The sequence below is a fragment of the Squalius cephalus genome, assembly GCF_949319135.1.
Source record: "Squalius cephalus genome assembly, chromosome: 6".
Lineage (NCBI taxonomy): Eukaryota > Metazoa > Chordata > Actinopteri > Cypriniformes > Leuciscidae > Squalius > Squalius cephalus.
The window spans coordinates 48,781,262-48,806,043 of record NC_137127.1 but is presented as its reverse complement, the minus strand read 5'-3'; the positions used below and the strand labels follow the sequence as shown (position 1 = coordinate 48,806,043).

The 24,782-nt window shown below is 47.7% G+C and overlaps 1 protein-coding gene across 1 annotated transcript in view; it reads right to left on the bottom strand.

Moving 5' to 3' along the window:
* ddb1 (damage-specific DNA binding protein 1) overlaps window positions 1-24,782 on the bottom strand; it is a 96,005-nt gene that overhangs the window by 57,223 nt on the left and 14,000 nt on the right. Inside the window, exons 3-9 of the mRNA XM_079873405.1 lie at window positions 17,065-17,181; window positions 16,397-16,618; window positions 13,786-13,900; window positions 6,037-6,134; window positions 5,792-5,950; window positions 1,319-1,402; window positions 1,119-1,235 (exon numbers count right to left, since the gene is read on the bottom strand). Of these exons, the coding sequence (XP_079729531.1) occupies window positions 1,119-1,235; window positions 1,319-1,402; window positions 5,792-5,950; window positions 6,037-6,134; window positions 13,786-13,900; window positions 16,397-16,618; window positions 17,065-17,181 (912 nt within the window). The remainder of the gene's footprint in view (window positions 1-1,118; window positions 1,236-1,318; window positions 1,403-5,791; window positions 5,951-6,036; window positions 6,135-13,785; window positions 13,901-16,396; window positions 16,619-17,064; window positions 17,182-24,782) is intronic.

Genomic DNA, 24,782 nt, shown 5'->3' with positions numbered 1-24,782 from the left:
GTGGTGTGTGGTGTGTGGGTGTGGTGTGGGTGTGGTGTGTGGGTGGTGTGGGCGTGGTGTGTGGGTGGTGTGTGGGTGGTGTGGGTGTTGTGTGGGTGTGGTGTGGGTGTGTGGTGTAGGTGTTGTGTGTGGGTGTGGTGTGGTGTTGTGTGTGGTGTGGGTGTGGTGTTGTGTGGTGTAGTGTTGTGTGTGGGTGTGGTGTTGGGTTTGGTGTGGGTGTGGTGTTGGGTGTGGTGTTGGGTGTGGTGTGGGTGTGGTGTTGGGTGTGGGTGTAATGTGGTGTGGTGTTGGGTGTGGTGTTGGGTGTGGTGTTGGGTGTGGTGTTGGGTGTGGTGTTGGGTGTGGTGTTGGGTGTGGTGTGGGTGTGGTGTGGGTGTGGGTGTGGTGGTGGGTGTGGGTGTAATGTGGTGTGGTGTTGGGTGTGGTGTTGGGTGTGGTGTTGGGTGTGGTGTTGGGTGTGGGTGTGGTGTTGGGTGTGGTGTTGGGTGTGGTGTTGGGTGTGGTGTTGGGTGTGGTGTGGGTGTGGTGTTGGGTGTGGTGTTGGGTGTGGTGTGGGTGTGGTGTGGGTGTGGGTGTAATGTGGTGTGGTGTTGGGTGTGGTGTTGGGTGTGGTGTTGGGTGTGGTGTTGGGTGTGGTGTTGGGTGTGGTGTTGGGTGTGGTGTGGGTGTGGGTGTGGTGTTGGGTGTGGTGTTGGGTGTGGTGTGGGTGTGGTGTTGGGTGTGGTGTTGGGTGTGGTGTTGGGTGTGGTGTGGGTGTGGGTGTGGTGTTGTGTGGGTGTGGTGTTGGGTGTGGTGTTGGGTGTGGTGTTGGGTGTGGTGTTGGGTGTGGTGTTGGGTGTGGTGTTGGGTGTGGTGTTGGGTGTGGTGTGGGTGTGGTGTTGGGTGTGGTGTTGGGTGTGGTGTGGGTGTGGTGTTGGGTGTGGTGTGGGTGTGGTGTTGGGTGTGGTGTTGGGTGTGGTGTTGGGTGTGGTGTGGGTGTGGTGTGGGTGTGGTGTTGGGTGTGGTGTTGGGTTTGGTGTTGGGTGTGGTTTTGGGTGTGGTGTGGGTGTGGTGTTGGGTGTGGTGTTGGGTGTGGTGTTGGGTGTGGGTGTGGGTGTGGTGTTGTGTGCTGGGCTCACCTGACCCTGGCCTTGCCTCTCCAGGTCCACCACACACATGTCCACTATCGGGCCCAGGTTAGTGAAGGTCTCCATCACTGCCACATACGAACCCTGGTCGTTACTGTCCACATTCAGCTGCACACACACACACACACCACGCTGGCCTTAGAGAACACACCATTATCACAGAACAAGAACTCATCTGCCAGATCACAGACCTTCACTAGCTGAGAATCTCCCAGTCTGGATCCCACGAACACCACACCGTTATCCAGATACGTCAGGCACTCCGCGATCGAGGTCTAGAACACACACACACACACACACACACACACGTGTGCTGAAGAAGGTTCTGTCACGTGAGTATCTGCACACACACACTGATTACTAGGTGTGGACCGGGTCGCAAGTGATCGTGCGGACCAGGCCCCACGGTTCGGCACGCATATGATTCGCATATTTATTTTCAACCACATGAAAGTCTTTTATTTGTTTGTTTGTTCATTCACTGTGGATTCTTGGGTAAATCAGTCGCAATTTCGGTGCAGGCTTTTTACTGTAAGACATGGACCCGACTAGGGGTGGAACGGATCGCAGGTGATTGTACGGACCAGGCCCCACAGTTCGGCACACATGTGATTCGCGGATTAACTGCTAAATTTAACATCAGAGTGAAAGTTTATAGTTTGGACACGTTTTGTCTTGCCAATTTACACATTCAAACAATTTTAAACGCAGAAGAAGAGGCGGAAATCGGGACTTACGCGTTTTCACTGAAAGAGAGAGGCGCATTTCTGATAAAGCGCTCAAATACAGAACAGATTCCTATTTCGCGTTTCCTGAACACACACACATGTACACAACAGTATGTCTGAATCCCTGTCTCTGCAAGGGTTCTCTCGGTTCATTAGTGAACAGCTGAGAGAGAGACAGGAAGTTTGTCAAGTTTTTTCAGTCTTAAAGTGACAGCAGCCTAATATTCCTGCTGTCGTCTGTCATTAATGTTAATAAAATAACAAAATACAGCTTTAACAAAGATGAAACTATTTAATTTCTACAGTCAAGTCAAGTCAAGTCAAGTCTATTTGTATAGCGCTTTTCACAATACAGATTGTATCAAAGCAGCTTCACAGTATTAAATTAAAATAATACAACAAGGTTTGTTTCTAGTGGAATTTATTGATTGATAAAATATAATTAAATATCCCCAAAATATCCCAAATGAGCAAGCCAAAGGCAACAGTGGCAAGGAACCGAAAAACTCCATCAGGTGACCTAATGGAGAAAAAAAAAACCTAGGGAGAACCCAGGCTCAGTCGGGGCCAGTTCTCCTCTGGCGTTTATGAACTAGAGGCCGGATTGTAGTTTGAACTGTAAGATTAAAGACGCATCTCTTCAGCCAGGCATTCATATAATACTTTTAATCTAGTTTTAAACTGGGAGAGCGAGTCTGAGCAACGAACAGTATCAGGAAGGCTATTTCAGAGTTTTGGAGCTAAATGTGAAAATGCTCTCCCTCCTTTGGTGGATCTGGATATCCTAGGTATGACCAAAAGCCTCGAATTTAGTGATCTTAAAGAGCGCGATGGATTATAGGGCGATAGAAGATCCGTTAAATAGACTGGAGCTAAGCCGTTTAGGGCTTTATAAGTCAGTAGCAATACCTTGTAATTAATACGGAACTTTATAGGTAACCAATGTAGTGATGATAAAATTGGTGTTATATGATCATATTTTCTTGATCTAGTAAGAACTCTGGCGGCGGCATTTTGAACTAACTGTAGCTTGTTTATTGAGGTTGCAGGACAACCAGCTAATAAAGCATTACAGTAATCTAGTCTCGAGGTCATGAATGCATGAACTAGCTTTTCTGCATCAGAAACTGATAGCATGTTGCGTAGCTTAGCAATGTTTCTAAGGTGGAAAAAGGCTGTTTTTGTAACATATGAAATATGATTTTCAAAAGACAGGTTGCAGTCTAGTATAACACCCAGGTCTTTTACTGTAGAGGATAAAGTAACAGGACATCCTACGATGTTAAAGTTGTATTGTGAGAGGTTTTGTGGGCGGTTTTTTGAACCGATGATTAGTACCTCTGTCTTGTCTGGATTTAATAAAAGAAAATTACGCGTCATCCAATCTTTTATATCTTTAACACACTCTGTCAATTTGGATAATTTAGCGTTTTCATCCGGCCGTGATGAAATATAGATTTGAGTGTCATCAGCATAACAATGGAAACTATTGAATGTATAAAAATGAATAAAAATGTTTCCTTATAATATTTCCAAGTGGCAGCATATACAGTATATTGAGAATAACAGAGGGCCTAACACAGATCCCTGCGGCACTCCATAGTTTACTGGAGTTATGATCGATTTTTCTCCATTTAAATAGACAAAATGGTAGCGGTCTGATAAGTATGATCTGAACCAGCTTAATGCTTGTCCTTGAACACCAGTATAATTTTGTAGTCGATCTAAGAGTATTGTGTGATCTATAGTATCAAACGCAGCACTAAGATCAAGTAAAACTAGTATTGAGATACAGCCTTGGTCAGAAGCTAAGAGTAAATCATTTGTGATTTTAACGAGCGCAGTTTCAGTGCTATGATGCGGCCTGAATCCAGACTGAAACTTTTCATAGATGTCATTTTCTTGCAAGAAAGAGCCCAGTTGGGCAGACACAACTTTTTCTAGTATTTTAGACATAAAAGGTAGATTTGAAATGGGTCTATAATTTGCTAGATTATTATGATCTAATTGTGGTTTCTTAATGAGTGGTTTTATAACTGCCAGTTTAAATGTTCTTGGAACATGACCTAAAGATAAAGATGAGTTAATAATATTGAGGAGAGGCTCTTCCACTACAGGTAACACTTCTTTCAGTAGTTTAGTTGGTATAGGATCTAATAAACATGTTGTTGTTTTAGATGAAGTGATAAGTTTAACTCTTTTTGTTCTATAGCTGTAAAGCACTGTAATTGTTCTTGAGGGGTGATAATTGAGGCTGAATTATAAGGCGCGATTGAAGATTGAACGTTTACAATTGTGGTTCTGATGTTTTCTATTTTCTCAGTGAAGAAGTTCATGAAATCATTACTACTAAACTGTAACAGGATATTTTGTTCAGGAGACATCTGTTTATTTGTTAGTCTAGCCACGGTGTTAAATAAAAACCTTGGATTATTTTGGTTATTTTCTATTAGTTTGCGGAGGTGCTCAGCCCTGGCCGCTTTTAGGGCCTTTTTATAACGTGACATACTGTCTTTCCACGCGATTCTAAAGACCTCTAAATTAGTTTGTTTCCATCTACGCTCTAAATTACGGGTTTCTCTCTTTAGAACATGCGTAGTACTGTTGTACCAGGGTGCTTTAATTTTCTCTCTGACCTTTTTTAATCTAATGGGTGCAACAATATCCAATGTTCCAGAGAGAATGGTGCTCATAGTGCTAGTTAGTTCTTCTAATTCATCTGTTTGTTTGGGTTCACTGAGCAGCTGAGACAGATCAGATAAGCAATTTGAAAAATTATCTATGGTGGATGGAAGGATTGTTCTGCCTGGTCGATAACGCGGCGCAGCATGATATATTACAGGAGTACGTAATATGCAAGTTACCATGTAATGGTCAGTGACATCATCACTTTGTGGAATGATATCTATATCGGTTGGATCGGTTCCATGTGATATAATTAAATCGAGTGTATGATTAAGACGATGAGTTGGTCCGGTGACGTTTTGCTTGACCCCAAAGGAGTTTAATAAATCTGTAAACGCAGCCCCTAGCGCATCATTTGAATTATCTACGTGTATGTTAAAATCTCCAACAATTAATGCTTTATCGACATTAACCAATAGGTCTGAGAGAAAATCTGCAAACTCTTTTAGGAAATCAGCGTAAGGCCCAGGCGGTCTATATACGGTAGCCAAGGCTAGAGATAATAGGGATGTTTTTCTAACATCTAAGAGCGTAACATTTAGTACAAGTACTAGTACTTAGTACAGTGAATAAAGTGTAATTTTACATGTATGCTTAATTATTAATTTCTGTACCTGAATAATATTGTTAGACTTTGTAACTTTGTTATTTAGTTTATTTAGTATTCTGCTTTCATCAGTTAGGCTAGTAGGGTTAGATGTGGTATAATCGAAGAACTTCAAGTGAGCTTTAAGTAATAAATGAAAAGCAAAGTTACATCCTCCCCCATATATACTATATACACACACACTTTTATTTTTTTTGCTGATCCGAGACTCAAAAACCGTAAATGATCCGAACAGTGAATTTTGTGATCCGTTCCACCACTGATTACAGCAACACAGACGTCCATCAGAGTGTGGAACACAGAGCACGAGCAGAGGTCATTGTGAGTGAGAGTGTGTGTGTGTGTGTGTGTGTGTGTGTGAGTGTGTGTGTGAGAGTGTGTGTGTGTGTGTGTGTGTGTGTGTGAGAGTGTGTGTGTGTGTGTGTGTGTGTGAGAGAGTGTGTCACCTCTCCCAGCAGCTCCACCCGCAGGTCTTTCAGCACCACTGCTCCGTCCTGTGTGTGTGTGTGTGTGTGTGTGTGTGTGTGTGTGTGTGTGAGTGAGTGTGTCACCTCTCCCAGCAGCTCCACCCGCAGGTCTTTCAGCACCACTGCTCCGTCCTGTGTGTGTGTGTGTGTGTGTGTGTGTGTGTGTGAGTGTGTCACCTCTCCCAGCAGCTCCACCCGCAGGTCTTTCAGCACCACTGCTCCGTCCATCAGCTCCTCCTTCTCCAGTAAGAGCATGAACAGTCGGCCCTCCATATCGCCCAGCAGGAACCGGGATCCGTTCGGGTCCACGCGGTTATGGCACACGATGGTGCTCTGCTGTGGGTTCACACACAACACACACTTTACACCCCACACACACACACTCATACACACCACAGCCTGAAACACAGAGATGGTCAAACCTTGATGGTGGGAGGAGCGATGGCGAAGTATTTGTCCCCGTTGTGATACGTGATGGACTCCTGTCCGATGATTATAGCGCCGCCAAACGGCTCCGGCACTGCAACACACACACACACACACACACACACACACTTTAGATGCGGTTCGTTAAAGCTACAGTGTTCTAAACACACAGACGATCATTAATTACACAAGTCTGACAGACTAGCAGTTCACCACAGATAACCAAAGACTTTAAAATGTTATGACGAGTCTTAAAGAAAAAATTAAATAAATCTTAACAAGCTCTGAAACATTTTATCAGGAAGAAATTGGGAGTAAAACATAATTGTAAAAATCCTTATCCAGAAAACCACAAACAACTGGAGATCTTTGAATATTGTTAAGGACAATTAAGTGCCTTGGAGTCTAAAAGGAGCTGGCTCAGATATGACTGGCCCTAACCCTAAATGGTTCTGACGGATGAACTGCAAGAGCTTCAGAAATGGGTTTGGGTTTGGGTTTGGGTTATGATGTATGGATCAGTTTTGGCTGTAAAAATCATCCGGTTCAAAACAGTCAATCTCAATCGTTAATGACTGACCGATCAATAACAGCTAGTTAAGAACACATTTTAACAAGGTCAGATTTCAAAAGCTTGTTGAAATGCTTTCCTCCATGAAATATCTGTGCTGATAATAAATCAGTGTGTTTAGGGTTAAACTGAGATGACTCAACATGATTATATGAGACCAGCTCGATCCTGCTTCAGCGTACTGTCCCTTGCTGTCCGCTACTGTCCCTTGCTGTCCGCTACTGTCCCTTGCTGTCCCTTACTGTCCGCTACTGTCCCTTACTGTCCGCTACTGTCCCCTGCTGTCCCTTACTGTCCGCTACTGTCCCTTGCTGTCCCTTACTGTCCGCTACTGTCCCTTACTGTCCGCTACTGTCCCTTGCTGTCCCTTACTGTCTGCTACTGTCCCTTGCTGTCCCTTACTGTCAGCTACTGTCCCTTGCTGTCCCTTACTGTCCGCTACTGTCCCTTGCTGTCCACTACTGTCCGCTACTGTCCCTTGCTGTCCCTTACTGTCCGCTACTGTCCCTTGCTGTCCACTACTGTCCCTTGCTGTCCCTTACTGTCCCTTGCTGTCCGCTACTGTCCCTTACTGTCCGCTACTGTCCCTTGCTGTCCGCTACTGTCCCTTACTGTCCGCTACTGTCCCTTGCTGTCCGCTACTGTCCCTTGCTGTCCCTTACTGTCTGCTACTGTCCCTTACTGTCCACTACTGTCCCTTACTGTCCGCTACTGTCCCTTGCTGTCCGCTACTGTCCCTTGCTGTCCCTTACTGTCCGCTACTGTCCCTTGCTGTCCGCTACTGTCCCTTGCTGTCCCTTACTGTCCGCTACTGTCCCTTGCTGTCCCTTACTGTCTGCTACTGTCCCTTGCTGTCCCTTACTGTCCGCTACTGTCCCTTGCTGTCCCTTACTGTCCGTTACTGTCCGCTACTGTCCCTTACTTTCCCTTACTGTCCCTTACTGTCCGCTACTGTCCCCTGCTGTCCCTTACTGTCCGCTACTGTCCCTTGCTGTCCGCTACTGTCCCTTGCTGTCCCTTACTGTCTGCTACTGTCCCTTGCTGTCCCTTACTGTCCGCTACTGTCCCTTGCTGTCCCTTACTGTCCGCTACTGTCCCTTACTGTCCCTTACTGTCCGCTACAGTCCCTTGCTGTCCCTTACTGTCCGCTACTGTCCCTTGCTGTCCGCTACTGTCCCTTGCTGTCCCTTACTGTCCGCTACTGTCCCTTGCTGTCCGCTACTGTCCCTTGCTGTCCGCTACTGTCCCTTACTGTCCGCTACTGTCCCTTGCTGTCCCTTGCTGTCCGCTACTGTCCCTTGCTGTCCCTTGCTGTCCGCTACTGTCCCTTGCTGTCCGCTACTGTCCCTTACTGTCCGCTACTGTCCCTTGCTGTCCACTACTGTCCCTTGCTGTCCGCTACTGTCCCTTTCTGTCCCTTACTGTCCGCTACTGTCCCTTACTGTCCGCTACTGTCCGTTACAGTCCCTTACTGTCCGCTACTGTCCCTTGCTGTCCGCTACTGTCCCTTGCTGTCCCTTACTGTCCGCTACTGTCCCTTGCTGTCCGCTACTGTCCCTTGCTGTCCGCTACTGTCCCTTACTGTCCGCTACTGTCCGTTACTGTCCCTTGCTGTCCGCTACTGTCCCTTGCTGTCCCTTGCTGTCCGCTACTGTCCCTTGCTGTCCGCTACTGTCCCTTACTGTCCGCTACTGTCCCTTGCTGTCCACTACTGTCCCTTGCTGTCCGCTACTGTCCCTTTCTGTCCCTTACTGTCCGCTACTGTCCCTTACTGTCCGCTACTGTCCGTTACAGTCCCTTACTGTCCGCTACTGTCCCTTGCTGTCCGCTACTGTCCCTTGCTGCCCGCTACTGTCCCTTGCTGTCCGCTACTGTCCCTTGCTGTCCGCTACTGTCCCTTGCTGCCCGCTACTGTCCCTTACTGTCCGCTACTGTCCCTTGCTGCCCGCTACTGTCCCTTACTGTCCGCTACTGTCCCTTGCTGTCCGCTACTGTCCCTTGCTGTCCGCTACTGTCCCTTGCTGCCCGCTACTGTCCCTTACTGTCCGCTACTGTCCCTTGCTGTCCGCTACTGTCCCTTGCTGTCCACTACTGTCCCTTGCTGTCCGCTACTGTCCCTTTCTGTCCCTTACTGTCCGCTACTGTCCCTTACTGTCCGCTACTGTCCGTTACAGTCCCTTACTGTCCGCTACTGTCCCTTGCTGTCCGCTACTGTCCCTTGCTGCCCGCTACTGTCCCTTGCTGTCCGCTACTGTCCCTTGCTGTCCGCTACTGTCCCTTGCTGTCCGCTACTGTCCCTTGCTGCCCGCTACTGTCCCTTGCTGTCCGCTACTGTCCCTTGCTGCCCGCTACTGTCCCTTACTGTCCGCTACTGTCCCTTGCTGTCCGCTACTGTCCCTTGCTGTCCGCTACTGTCCCTTGCTGCCCGCTACTGTCCCTTACTGTCCGCTACTGTCCCTTACTGTCCGCTACTGTCCGTTACAGTCCCTTACTGTCCGCTACTGTCCCTTGCTGCCCGCTACTGTCCCTTACTGTCCGCTACTGTCCCTTACTGTCCGCTACTGTCCGCTACTGTCCGTTACAGTTCCTTACTGTCCCTTACTGTCCGCTACTGTCCCTTGCTGTCCGCTGCTGTCCCTTGCTGTCCGCTACTGTCCCTTGCTGTCCGCTACTGTCCCTTGCTGTCCGCTACTGTCCCTTGCTGCCCGCTACTGTCCCTTACTGTCCGCTACTGTCCCTTGCTGTCCGCTACTGTCCCTTGCTGTCCGCTACTGTCCCTTACTGTCCGCTACTGTCCCTTACTGTCCGCTACTGTCCGCTACTGTCCGTTACAGTTCCTTACTGTCCCTTACTGTCCGCTACTGTCCCTTGCTGTCCGCTGCTGTCCCTTGCTGTCCGCTACTGTCCCTTGCTGTCCGCTACTGTCCCTTGCTGTCCGCTACTGTCCCTTACTGTCCGCTACTGTCCCTTACTGTCCGCTACTGTCCCTTGCTGTCCGCTACTGTCCCTTGCTGCCCGCTACTGTCCCTTACTGTCCGCTACTGTCCCTTGCTGTCCGCTACTGTCCCTTGCTGTCCGCTACTGTCCCTTGCTGTCCGCTACTGTCCCTTACTGTCCGTTACAATCCCTTACTGTCCGCTACTGTCCCTTGCTGCCCGCTACTGTCCCTTGCTGTCCGCTACTGTCCCTTGCTGTCCGCTGCTGTCCGCTACTGTCCCTTACTGTCCGCTACTGTCCCTTGCTGTCCGCTACTGTCCCTTGCTGTCCGCTACTGTCCCTTGCTGTCCGCTACTGTCCCTTGCTGTCCGCTACTGTCCCTTACTGTCCGCTACTGTCCGCTACTGTCCCTTGCTGTCCGCTACTGTCCCTTGCTGTCCGCTGCTGTCCCTTACTGTCCGCTACTGTTCGTTACTGTCCGCTACTGTCCCTTACTGTCCGCTACTGTCCGTTACGGTCCCTTACAGTCCGCTACTGTCCGTTACAGTCCCTTACTGTCCGCTACTGTCCCTTGCTGCCCGCTACTGTCCCTTGCTGTCCGCTACTGTCCCTTACTGTCCGCTACTGTCCCTTGCTGCCCGCTACTGTCCCTTGCTGTCCGCTACTGTCCCTTACTGTCCGCTACTGTCCCTTGCTGCCCGCTACTGTCCCTTGCTGTCCGCTGCTGTCCCTTACTGTCCGCTACTGTCCGTTACTGTCCGCTACTGTCCCTTACTGTCCGCTACTGTCCGTTACGGTCCCTTACTGTCTGCTACTGTCCGTTACAGTCCCTTACTGTCCGCTACTGTCCCTTACTGTCCGCTACTGTCCCTTGCTGTCCGCTACTGTCCCTTGCTGTCCGCTACTGTCCGTTACTGTCCCTTGCTGTCCGCTACTGTCCGTTACTGTCCCTTGCTGTCCGCTACTGTCCCTTGCTGTCCGTTACTGTCCCTTACTGTCCCTTGCTGTCCGCTACTGTCCCTTACTGTCCGCTACTGTCCCTTGCTGTCCGCTACTGTCCCTTGCTGTCCGCTACTGTCCGTTACTGTCCCTTGCTGTCCGCTACTGTCCCTTGCTGTCCGCTACTGTCCGTTACTGTCCCTTGCTGTCCGCTACTGTCCCTTACTGTCCGCTACTGTCCCTTGCTGTCCGCTACTGTCCCTTGCTGTCCCTTACTGTCCGCTACTGTCCCTTGCTGTCCCTTACCGTTGTGAATGTTATAATTCAGCGTTTCTGATGATGGGTCTCTGACACTGCGTCCCGTTAGGGGTTATCCCTCCTCTCCAGATCTGCTGAAGCCTTATGAAATCTCACGGGCGAGATGGCCAATGGCGTTCAAGCGTGCGAATAGAGGCGTGCTCCCACACACTAGAGGGTGCCGCCTCAAGAGTCTTTTCCTTCAGCTACGGGAAGCCAGCTCGCCGTTAGCGTACGCGCTCCTCAGGGTCTGCCCAGAAGGATTGCTGCTCCTCTGTAGCGTTCCGGCGAGTACGACATGCTTTCCTCAAGACGCCTCCTGGACCGCGACGCTTCTGCTAGCGCTGCGCGAGTCTGAACGAACGACAGGACCTTCAAGGGTTATTTCACCCAGAAATGAAAATTCTGTCAGTAATTACTCACCCTCATGTTGTTCACACCCCATAAGACTATCATGACTTAGTAAAGACATCGTTAAAATAGTCCAAATGAACAGTTGAATAAAGTTGTTATTTTTGCGCACCAAAAGTATTCTCGTCGCTTGGTAAACTTAAGGTTGAGCCACTGTAGTCACTTGGACTATTTTAAACATGATCTTTTACTAACTTTACTAACAAGTTTCGATTACAGAGAAGTCTATGGAGGAGTGAGCCGGCTCTCAGATTTCATCACAAATATCTTCATTTGTGTTTGGAAGACGAACGAGAGTCTGATGGGGTTGAACGGCACGAGGGAGAGTGATTAGCCACATGCTGGACTCTGCTCAGTTCTGTGATTAATGTCTCCGCTCGCATCGGGATTCGCCTTGCAAGAGGATTACACTCACCTAAAGGATTATTAGGAACACCATACTAATACTGTGTTTGACCCCCTTTCGCCTTCAGAACTGCCTTAATTCTACGTGGCATTGATTCAACAAGGTGCTGAAAGCATTCTTTAGAAATGTTGGCCCATATTGATAGGATAGCATCTTGCAGTTGATGGAGATTTGTGGGATGCACATCCAGGGCACGAAGCTCCCGTTCCACCACATTCCAAAGATGCTCTATTGGGTTGAGATCTGGTGACTGTGGGGGCCATTTTAGTACAGTGAACTCATTGTCATGTTCAAGAAACCAATTTGAAATGATTCGAGCTTTGTGACATGGTGCATTATCCTGCTGGAAGTAGCCATCAGAGGATGGGTACATGGTGGTCATAAAGGGATGGACATGGTCAGAAACAATGCTCAGGTAGGCCGTGGCATTTAAACGATGCCCAATTGGCACTAGGGGGCCTAAAGTGTGCCAAGAAAACATCCCCCACACCATTACACCACCACCACCAGCCTGCACAGTGGTAACAAGACATGATGGATCCATGTTCTCATTCTGTTTACGCCAAATTCTGACTCTACCATCTGAATGTCTCAACAGAAATCGAGACTCATCAGACCAGGCAACATTTTTCCAGTCTTCAACTGTCCAATTTTGGTGAGCTTGTGCAAATTGTAGCCTCTTTTTCCTATTTGTAGTGGAGATGAGTGGTACCCGGTGGGGTCTTCTGCTGTTGTAGCCCATCCGCCTCAAGGTTGTGCGTGTTGTGGCTTCACAAATGCTTTGCTGCATACCTCTGTTGTAACGAGTGGTTATTTCAGTCAAAGTTGCTCTTCTATCAGCTTGAATCAGTCGGCTCATTCTCCTCTGACCTCTAGCATCAACAAGGCATTTTCGCCCACAGGACTGCCGCATACTGGATGTTTTTCCCTTTTCACACCATTCTTCGTAAACCCTAGAAATGGTTGTGCGTGAAAATCCCAGTAACTGAGCAGATTGTGAAATACTCAGACCGGCCCGTCTGGCACCAACAACCATGCCATGCTCAAAATTGCTTAAAATCACCTTTCTTTCCCATTCTGACATTCAGTTTGGAGTTCAGGAGATTGTCTTGACCAGGACCACACCCCTAAATGCATTGAAGCAACTGCCATGTGATTGGTTGATTAGATAATTGCATTAATGAGAAACTGAACAGGTGTTCCTAATAATAGGTGAGTGTATATGGACTGCATTTATATAGCGCTTTCACAGACCTATGGCCACCAAAGCGCTGTACATATAGCCTCACATTCACCCATTCACTCACTCATTCATACACCGACGGCGGTGTCAGCCATGCAAGGCGCCATCCAGCTCGTCGGGAGCAGCTGGGGTTAGGTGTCTTGCTCATGGACACCTCGACACTTGGTCAGGTGGAACCGGGGATTGAACCACCAACCTTTCGGTTTGTAGACAACCTACATGAACCACTGAGCCACTGCCGCCCCATCTACAATACAAAGTGGATGTCATTCAGGTCATGTGACACGTACGACAGTAGTTTCGACACTGCTAGTGGTGTTCAGCTAGGTCGTTTAGGTGTTACAGGCACACACACTGCCACCTCCTGCGCGGATGCTAACCCTCGTGGTTATATCTGTGCGCAGTGCTGTTGTACACACTCAGGGTGTAAAGCACAGACAAGGAATCGGTCATCATTTATGGTTTCTCCCACACAGGTAGTAACCCTTGCGGAAAACCTGTGCCAGGTGGGCTATAGGCACCTAGCATGTTGCTATGGCTGTTATAAGCGGGATGTTCCTGGCAGTGCGTGTGTTGTGTGTAATGGCACCAGTACTTCTGCTCCGCATGCTGTTACCGCGCGTGTGTTGTGTTCATTACAGCGCCGGCGTCAGTACTGCGACGTGTCTGCAGTGGCCCACGCTTCTGCAACTAGCTCGTATAGCCGCTATGCTGCTGAGCTTATGGGTCTCCGTTGCATGGAGTTCTTTAGCTAGGTCAACGGCTTGCTGCCGATCTGGACCTTCGCTATCAACACGGCAGGATTTCATAGTTCCCGTAGCACCAGCTAGCAGTGACGCGGTGTCGTTCGCTCCTCTCAAGGAACCAAGGTTACGCTAGGCAACCGTAGATGTTTCGTCAGCACTGGAGAAGCTAATCGAGCGCTAGTTAGCGCATCTCACCTGGAATGACCATCGAAGCCTCGGCCTCCACGTTCTCCTGCTTCCAGGGGCCCTTGTTGAACTCCTTCTCTCGCAGAGACACCTCGTAAGTCTTCACGTGTCGGCCCTGAGGGTCCTGGAACACACACACACACACGATGAGCTGTGTCGCGGTGTGAGGAGGCAGAATCGCGACACTTCCCACTCCCAGAGTTATCCTTCCCGTCCAGATCCAATGCTACCACAGCTTTACATTACTATTAGTATTATTTAAAGTTAACATTATAAAACAGACATTAGAAAATGATCAGTCTACACACGCGTTTTATATTTAATGAGAGGGAAAGACACATGCGGACGTGACACAAATCTTTAACTTTTAGGTGGCAAAATATTTTTTAGTAATTCTGTGAATTCCACTGTGCAAACCAAAAGTAATATACCATCCGGATGAAGAAGGGTTGGCTCTCCACAGAACATTAAATATTCATTAGGGGTGTAACGATACATCGATATGGATCGATGCATCGATATAACGTCTAACGATACGATGCATCGATTCCACACTTAAAATATCGATATACACCTTTATTTTGACACTCTCCACATTCTCACGTAGCTAACATCCTTCCGCCAAAGCGCACATTTTCGTTTACTCACCAACCGCCTGCCGGTGTGTAACGTTAATCTCCTCATCTGAAAAAGACGCCTGACAAGACTGACTAAACCCTAAACAAGTTTTTTTTCACAAAAGCCGGTATTGTCCGCTGTCAAGGCATCGCGAGTTCATGTTTTACAGCAGAAAAAGACAAGCACTCGCACCCTTGTTGGTGAACACAACACGATAAGTCCGTTTTAGCGACTCAGCGCGCAGTATTCAGGTCAGATGTCACTTTGAAAAGACGCGCTGGCTAAGAGAGGAGTTTCGTCAAAGCTGACTAAAAGTGAACTCGTGATATCTTCTTCAGGGCGTAAAAGGAAAATAAAACCTGAAACATTTTCACGGAACCTTACTAAAGCAGCTCGTTTTGGTGAGGGAAAAGCTCTCTGTACTGCGTGTACGTTAATCACAACAATAAAGTTTGTTAGGCGTCTATGTCAGCTGAGGAGATTAACGTTATGAAGATTAACGAGTGTTGTATTATTTATCATAGCAATTACTTGGTTTTGTTTGACTCAGAAAGATAAAATGTGAATGTATCTGCTCTGCTAAAAAAAAAAAAAAATGTTTTTAACATATTAAAGCATACTTTCAATTAACTTTAATTTTGTAATTTACCTGTATTTTTTAAGTTATTATTATTATTAATCAAAACAACCCAGCTGCAGTTTGATTGATATTACTTGGATGCACAATAATAATAAAAAACATGATTTATGAAAATTAACAAGAACGGAGTACTTGCAAATGACCTCTTCTGTTATAAATGTCCCAAAAATGTGTGCAATTTTCAAAGAGTTTAATTAAACGTTCATGTTATATATTTTGATTGCATTTGTGAGTTAATAAAAATGTAACTGGTTGTGTGAACATAATATCTAAATATCGATTAATCGATCGATATAGCCCTGAATCTAATCGAATCGAATCGTATCGTGGAATTTTTTGAAGTATCGGAAAATATCGTATCGCTGGCTGAGAGAATCGATATCGTATCGAATCGTGATGAACTGTCCGATTTACACCCCTAATATTCATTTTATTTTATTTTACTTTACATGTTCGCATTTATGATTAAAAACAATGCTATGGACGTGAGCGCTCTGAAAGCGGCACTAGACTGCTTTAAAACGTTCACAGAGACCTCAAACAGAAAGCCTGTCTTTAAAATGAATTTCGTTTTGTATTAATTGCATCTTAATTTTAATCATTGTTTCATCAACCAATTGCCTGGATTTAATAAATAAGCAGTAAATATAGCAGGCAATATAATCAGGACACGGAGGCGCCGGCGCATGTACTGGAGCGCGTCTCATGAATGAACCGAAACTCACCTAACCCTAACCCTTATGCTCACCCCACAGACCTGACACATACATCTATAGAAAGCTTTAAATGTCGACTTATAAACAGAACAATCCACAACGAGAGAAAACAGACTCTCTGCTTACGTCATCCGTATAAAATGTGCATTTCTCTCTGGCGCATTCACTACTGAAGATCGCGAGTCAGCATCGACAACTTCATCTATGCAGCTGACACTGACACAGAAAACACTTGTTTATTAATAAACAATTCAAATGTCTCCTGCTATATTTAACATTATTCATAATCATTACTTTTGCCGGTTCTCTGTGACAGCTTTTAGGTGCTTTAATGGCAGCGCACCCTTACGAGTTACATGACCGCGTCAGCACCGCGTCAGCATATGCCCCCTTTTCGGTTGTTGAAAACGAGGGGTTCAAGTATTTGCTCAGTGTGCTCGAGCCCCGTTACGCATTACCAAGCCGGGCGCATTTCACTCAAAATGTGCTACCAAAACTTCTGGAGAAAACAAAGGCTAAGGTTGAGGAAGGGTTGAGGAAAGGTTGAGGAAGGGTTAGTATCGAATCGTGGGTCAAAAATCGCGATACAAACCAAATCGTGAGTTTGGTGTATAGTTACAGCCCTAGCATGAACACACACACACACCTGGTATATGAAGCAGACGGTGGGCGCGGGGCAGGCGTACAGGAACTGGACGTCGATGACCTGCAGCTCCTCCAGCCGGATGTTGAAGGCCTTGAGCTCTCGGTTCTCGCGGTCGAGGGGAATCACCTTGAACAGCCCGTCGTACAGACGCAAGCCGATCATACGGCACTCCGGGTCCACGATCCCGATGATCCCGGTCTCCGACGGGCGGCCGATGCGGTCCTGGGAAACACAGGTGTGTGTGTGAGAGAGTATTTGTGTGTGAGAGTGTGTGTGTGTGTGTGCGTGTGTTTGTGTGAGAGTGTGTGTTTGTGTGAGAGTGTGTGCGTGTGAGTGATAGTGTGTGTGTTTGAGTGTGAGTGTATGTATGTGTGTTTGTTTGTGTGTGTGTGTGTGTGTGTGTGTGTGTGTGAGAGAGTGTGTGTGAGAGAGTGTGTGTGTGTGTGTGTGTCGGGCTGAGGAAGTGTCTGCACAGGTGTGTGTCTGTGAGTGTGTGTGTATGTGTGTTTGTTTGTTTGTTTGTTTGTTTGTTTGTTTGTGTGTGTGTGTGTGTGTGTGTGTGTGTCGGGCTGAGGAAGCGTCTGCACAGGTGTGTGTGTGTGTGTGTGTGTGTGTGTGTGTGTGTGTGTGTGTGTGTGTGTGTGTGTGTGTGTGTGTGTGTGTGGTACCTGCACATTGCCGTGCGCGCGGGTGATGATGTCGATGCTGTCTCCGCTCTGCTTGTACTCCAGGATACAGGCGTTGTACTTCGCAGTCAGAATGAACAGAAGATCTTTGCTCTCTCCCTTCACATACACACACACACACACACACACACACACAGATGTTAAAGGAGTCATGACCTGCAATTTTCACTTTTCCACGAGAATCAATGTATGTTATGATTGCCTAACGATTATACACTGGCCGGGAAGCCGATATTTAAAAGTGAAGCGTTCGTTTACCCCAGGGTTCATAAACCAGCGCGCGTGCATGCGCACTCAAATACAAGATTTTGATTTCAGCCCCGACTTGACGTCATGACGGGGCAGGATATACCATATATGGACACCGCAGACCTGCCGCAGGAAGTGGGCCCTGGCGCCCCTCCTCCCCTCATATTCAGTCGAGAAAGAAGCAGAAACGTAGTGCACACTGAGTTGCTCTGTTGTTGACTGCCAGAATCAACATGTAAATGTGTTTTCTCTCCCAAGAACGGACCAAGCTGTCAGGGACCAGTGGATTAAATTCATTTTTAATGACGCGGTTCCTACAACCCTTCCCACTGGCTTAACATTATGTGTCTGTGCTAACTAAACATTTTACGCCGGAATCCTTCACAAATTTGAGGCAATATCAGGCGAAGTTGGCATCGAAGCTCGGGAAAAAGGGTCCATTTTCAACAATCAGACACTTGCCTGCAATTGAAACAGTAAGAATGTGTTTTTATTGCTCTACTGTGTGTAACAAACAGCAGCTAACTGCTAATGCGGCTATTGTATGCTAGCGGGAGTATTAGCTTCGAGGTATACATGGGGAATGGCTGCTAACGTTACTTTTCAAACAACAAATGACTGAGATCATCATGAATTCGGCTATTGTATATTGATTGCCTAACGCTTATATATGAGGCGCCGTCTAGTTTGTGTGTGTGTGTGCTGTGCTCGCGTCTCATATGAGTATGTGCGCGAGTTTGTGTGTGTGTGCTCGCGTCTCATATGAGTATGTGCGCGAGTTTGTGTGTGTGTGCTCGCGTCTCATATGAGTATGTGCGTGGAGAGTTCATATACATGTATGTGTGACTACTTAGTATGTATGCAAGCGTGTTTCATATATGTGTGCGTGAATGAAGTTTGATTTAAGCCCTAAACGGCGCCTCATACTTATACACTGGCCGGGAAGCCGGTCGCGGCCAGGTCGGGTTCATTCATAATTTGCGCCATGATGTCATTTTGTAATGATATGCTAAAGCGTCACCTGCGGTGTCAACCCCCTCCTTCCTGCCACCAATCAACGCGCCCCACATATGCATTATTAAAATGACTGTCCACGACAGCCAAAATATCGCATCAGATCTCGCGAGACAATAATGCCTTCAGAAATAAGGGTCTGAGGAGCTCTGTGTTTATTTTTTTTCCACTTTTCTTTTTTAGAAGGGCCTGAAAGACTATAATACAGCAGTAGGTATCCAAGGTAATACTAGGTCATGACTCCTTTAAACACTTATGCAGATCGGGCTGCAGAAACACACATGTGGTCTGATACAGCGCATGCACACTAGTGTTGTCAAAAATATCGATATTTCGATAAATATCGATACTGAAATATCTGAACGGTACCAATACTAATATCCCGAAGTATCGATACTAGCCGAGCTGTCACTTTCACTTCTCTCCAAAGGCGCGCTGACAAACACTGCACGTGTCTCATTCGCTCTGGTTAGCAAAAGTGAAGTGAACGGAAAGATGGCGAGCGTGACCGGCTTTGGTCGCTAAAGAACACAGCAGGAGAGCTATCTGTAAATATTTTGCATATGAAGCAAATGAACATGGAAAGCCGAAGGACACAAGCAAGCCAATATGCAAGAGAAGCTACAGAGCAGTGCTAACAAAAGGTGCTAACACCACTAATATAGCAAAGCACCTGAGAGACCGACACCCGGATCTATATAAAGAATTTCTCGAGGTTGGTATTATTATTATACATTACTGACACTCTATCCTCCAGTTTGATACTGTTAAGTGCTTTGACACAATCTGTATTGTTAACAGCACTATATGAATAAAGGTGACTTGACGTCGATCCAGTGAGCACTGTTTTCGCGTGTGATGCACGTTTGCGTTTAAACCTGTTCATCAAATAACATTAATGTACTAACCAGCATTTATGACCAATGAGCAATGCATTTGTTACAGAATATTTTAATCTTTGACAACAGTAGGTAATAAAAATACGACGGATCATGTTAGCTCTGGTCCAATGAAGAAATATTAACAGATAGAACTTTGGATTTTAATTAGTACATGTATTAGTAAATGTTAGTTTAAATCTCAACTTTTATCTAAGACTAAGATGTTTTGTAAGTATTTCTCATTGTTTATTCATGTTAACTAATGTTAACAAATATCTATTACCATTAACCTAAGTTCTTAGATTAGTTAGTTCAGGTCATTTTAAAAGTGTGGTCTAAAAAACATAAAAAAATTTTATTAAAGTTTGGCATTCTCTTGTAGCACCAGAAAGAAGATGAGACTCGACCTGCGACAAAAACAACACAGTCACACCCTACACTACCAGCCGTATTAGAACAGCACAGGAAGTATGAAGCAAACTCAAGTGAAGCGGAGAAGCGGAACAGGGCTGTAGCAGAGTACACACGCATGGGTCAGGTTCCTGTGTGTACTGTTGAGAAACCTGGCTTCAAACAACTTCTTGAACTTTTAAACAAAAGGTACCCTTCACGGAGCTTTTTCATGCACACCGAAATCCCAGCCCTATATAACGAAATCCCAGCCCTATATAACGAAACAAAATAAATAGTCATGAACCATCTTGGAAGGAAAACCTTTTTCCCATGCACCACTGATCTGTGGACAAGCAGGGCCACTTCCACGTTCATGACAGCAATTCTGCAATTTGTCACTGAACCCTGGGACATGCAGAGCTGGAGTCTGGGCTGTACTGGGCTCAACACTGAGGAACACTGGGACATGCAGAGCTGGAGTCTGGGCTGTACTGGGCTCAACACTGAGGAACACTGGGACATGCAGAGCTGGAGTCTGGGCTGTACTGGGCTCAACACTGAGGAACACTGGGAACATGCAAAGCTGGAGTCTGGGCCGTACTGGGCTCAACACTGAGGAACACTGGGAACATGCAGAGCTGGAGTCTGGGCCGTACTGGGCTCAACACTGAGGAACACTGGGACATGCAGAGCTGGAGTCTGGGCCGTACTGGGCTCAACACTGAGGAACACTGGGAACATGCAGAGCTGGAGTCTGGGCCGTACTGGGCTCAACACTGAGGAACACTGGGAACATGCAGAGCTGGAGTCTGGGCCGTACTGGGCTCAACACTGAGGAACACTGGGAACATGCAGAGCTGGAGTCTGGGCCGTACTGGGCTCAACACTGAGGAACACTGGGACATGCAGAGCTGGAGTCTGGGCTGTACTGGGCTCAACACTGAGGAACACTGGGACATGCAGAGCTGGAGTCTGGGCTGTACTGGGCTCAACACTGAGGAACACTGGGACATGCAGAGCTGGAGTCTGGGCCGTACTGGGCTCAACACTGAGGAACACTGGGAACATGCAGAGCTGGAGTCTGGGCCGTACTGGGCTCAACACTGAGGAACACTGGGAACATGCAGAGCTGGAGTCTGGGCCGTACTGGGCTCAACACTGAGGAACACTGGGACATGCAGAGCTGGAGTCTGGAGCTGGAGTCTGGGCCGTACTGGGCTCAACACTGAGGAACACTGGGAACATGCAGAGCTGGAGTCTGGGCTGTACTAGGCTCAACACTGAGGAACACTGGGACATGCAGAGCTGGAGTCTGGGCTGTACTGGGCTCAACACTGAGGAACACTGGGACATGCAAAGCTGGAGTCTGGGCTGTACTGGGCTCAACACTGAGGAACCCTGGGACATGCAGAGCTGGAGTCTGGGCTGTACTGGGCTCAACACTGAGGAACCCTGGGACATGCAGAGCTGGAGTCTGGGCTGTACTGGGCTCAACACTGAGGAACACTGGGAACATGCAGAGCTGGAGTCTGGGCTGTACTGGGCTCAACACTGAGGAACACTGGGACATGCAAAGCTGGAGTCTGGGCTGTACTGGGCTCAACACTGAGGAACACTGGGACATGCAAAGCTGGAGTCTGGGCTGTACTGGGCTCAACACTGAGGAACCCTGGGACATGCAGAGCTGGAGTCTGGGCTGTACTGGGCTCAACACTGAGGAACACTGGGACATGCAGAGCTGGAGTCTGGGCTGTACTGGGCTCAACACTGAGGAACACTGGGACATGCAGAGCTGGAGTCTGGGCTGTACTGGGCTCAACACTGAGGAACACTGGGAACATGCAGAGCTGGAGTCTGGGCTGTACTGGGCTCAACACTGAGGAACACTGGGACATGCAAAGCTGGAGTCTGGGCTGTACTGGGCTCAACACTGAGGAACACTGGGAACATGCAGAGCTGGAGTCTGGGCTGTACTGGGCTCAACACTGAGGAACACTGGGACATGCAGAGCTGGAGTCTGGGCTGTACTGGGCTCAACACTGAGGAACACTGGGAACATGCAGAGCTGGAGTCTGGGCTGTACTGGGCTCAACACTGAGGAACACTGGGACATGCAGAGCTGGAGTCTGGGCTGTACTGGGCTCAACACTGAGGAACCCTGGGACATGCAGAGCTGGAGTCTGGGCTGTACTGGGCTCAACACTGAGGAACCCTGGGACATGCAGAGCTGGAGTCTGGGCTGTACTGGGCTCAACACTGAGGAACACTGGGAACATACAGAGCTGGAGTCTGGGCTGTACTGGGCTCAACACTGAGGAACACTGGGACATGCAGAGCTGGAGTCTGGGCTGTACTGGGCTCAACACTGAGGAACCCTGGGACATGCAGAGCTGGAGTCTGGGCTGTACTGGGCTCAACACTGAGGAACACTGGGAACATGCAGAGCTGGAGTCTGGGCTGTACTGGGCTCAACACTGAGGAACCCTGGAACATGCAGAGCTGGAGTCTGGGCTGTACTGGGCTCAACACTGAGGAACACTGGGACATGCAAAGCTGGAGTCTGGGCTGTACTGGGCTCAACACTGAGGAACCCTGGGACATGCAGAGCTGGAGTCTGGGCTGAACACTGAGGAACACTGGGAACTATTTGTTTCAATATTTAATGTAAAAAAAAAAAGGATAATTTTGGTCATGGGGATTACGTAGATATGAATTTAAACAAATTTGCATATCGGGACTTCACTGACAGTTTTCCAGAACTTCGTGCCAAGATAAAGCGGCATCGAGAGAAAAAAAGAGAGATCGATAAAAAAAAAAGATATTTATATATATATATATATATATATATATATATATATATATATATATATATATATATATATATATATATATTCACATATACATACAAATATACATATACATATATATATATATATATATATATAGAGAGAGAGAGAGAGAGAGAGAGAGAAAACCTGTATAAACTGACCACCAAAGAATAATCTTACTATTGGGCGGTGGTGACGTGTTCATGGATCTTCAGCAGTGAACACGCCGGAGAGAGACGCACACTTCACACGCATGACGTAAGCAGAGAGTCTGTGTTCTCTCGCTGTGGATTGTTCTGTTTAGAAGTCGACATTTAAAGCTGTCTATAGATGTGTGTCTGTGAGAGTAACCTTATACGCTGAGTTTCGGTTCATTCATGAGATGCGCCGGCGCCTCCGTGTCCTGATTATACTGTCTGCTATATTTACTGCTCATTTATTAAATCCAGGCAATTGGTTGATGAAACACTGATTAAAATTAAGATACAATTTATACAAAAGGAAATTGACTGCTTTAATGCCTGTCTGAGATCTCTGTGAAGGTTTTAAAGCAGTCTCGCTTTCAGAGCGCTCACGGCCGCAACACTGTTTCTTCCTCATAAATGCGAAACACGAAAAATAAAATAAACTGAATATATCATGTTCTGTGGAGAGCCGACCCTCTTCCTCCGGTGGGTATATTACTGTTGGTTTGCGCAGTGGAATTCATAGAATTGCTAAAACATATTTTACCACCTAAAAGTTAAAGATTTTTTGTGTCACGTCCGTAACGCATGTGTCATTCCCTCATACTAAATATAAAACGCATGTGTAGACTGATATTTTTCTGACGTCTGGACTCCTTTATAAGGGAGTATGTCTGTATAAACAGACGTTTCAATATATTAGAAGTAAACGCATTTTCTGCTAATTTATATTTCAAGTTTTGACTGCAGATGTCACGTCCATAACGCTGGAACCGCCAATAGTAATGTAGAGATGTGGAAGCACTGGGACTGGGAAGGATGGATGACTCTGGGACTGGGAAGGATGGATGACTCTGGGACTGGGAAGGATGGATGACTCTGGGACTGGGAAGGATGGATGACTCTGGGACTGGGAAGGATGGATGACTCTGGGACTGGGAAGGATGGATGACTCTGGGACTGGGAAGGATGGATGACTCTGGGACTGGGAAGGATGGATGACTCTGGGACTGGGAAGGATGGATGACTCTGGGACTGGGAAGGATGGATGACTCTGGGACTGGGAAGGATGGATGACTCTGGGACTGGGAAGGATGGATGACTCTGGGACTGGGAAGGATGGATGACTCTGGGACTGGGAAGGATGGATGACTCTGGGACTGGGAAGGATGGATGACTCTGGGACTGGGAAGGATGGATGACTCTGGGACTGGGAAGGATGGATGACTCTGGGACTGGGAAGGATGGATGACTCTGGGACTGGGAAGGATGGATGACTCTGGGACTGGGAAGGATGGATGACTCTGGGACTGGGAAGGATGGATGACTCTGGGACTGGGAAGGATGGATGACTCTGGGACTGGGAAGGATGGATGACTCTGGGACTGGGAAGGATGGATGACTCTGGGACTGGGAAGGATGGATGACTCTGGGACTGGGAAGGATGGATGACTCTGGGACTGGGAAGGATGGATGACTCTGGGACTGGGAAGGATGGATGACTCTGGGACTGGGAAGGATGGATGACTCTGGGACTGGGAAGGATGGATGACTCTGGGACTGGGAAGGATGGATGACTCTGGGACTGGGAAGGATGGATGACTCTGGGACTGGGAAGGATGGATGACTCTGGGACTGGGAAGGAAGGATGACTCTGGGACTGGGAAGGAAGGATGACTCTGGGACTGGGAAGGAAGGATGACTCTGGGACTGGGAAGGAAGGATGACTCTGGGACTGGGAAGGAAGGATGACTCTGGGACTGGGAAGGAAGGATGACTCTGGGACTGGGAAGGAAGGATGACTCTGGGACTGGGAAGGAAGGATGACTCTGGGACTGGGAAGGAAGGATGACTCTGGGACTGGGAAGGAAGGATGACTCTGGGACTGGGAAGGAAGGATGACTCTGGGACTGGGAAGGAAGGATGACTCTGGGACTGGGAAGGAAGGATGACTCTGGGACTGGGAAGGAAGGATGACTCTGGGACTGGGAAGGAAGGATGACTCTGGGACTGGGAAGGAAGGATGACTCTGGGACTGGGAAGGAAGGATGACTCTGGGACTGGGAAGGAAGGATGACTCTGGGACTGGGAAGGAAGGATGACTCTGGGACTGGGAAGGAAGGATGACTCTGGGACTGGGAAGGAAGGAT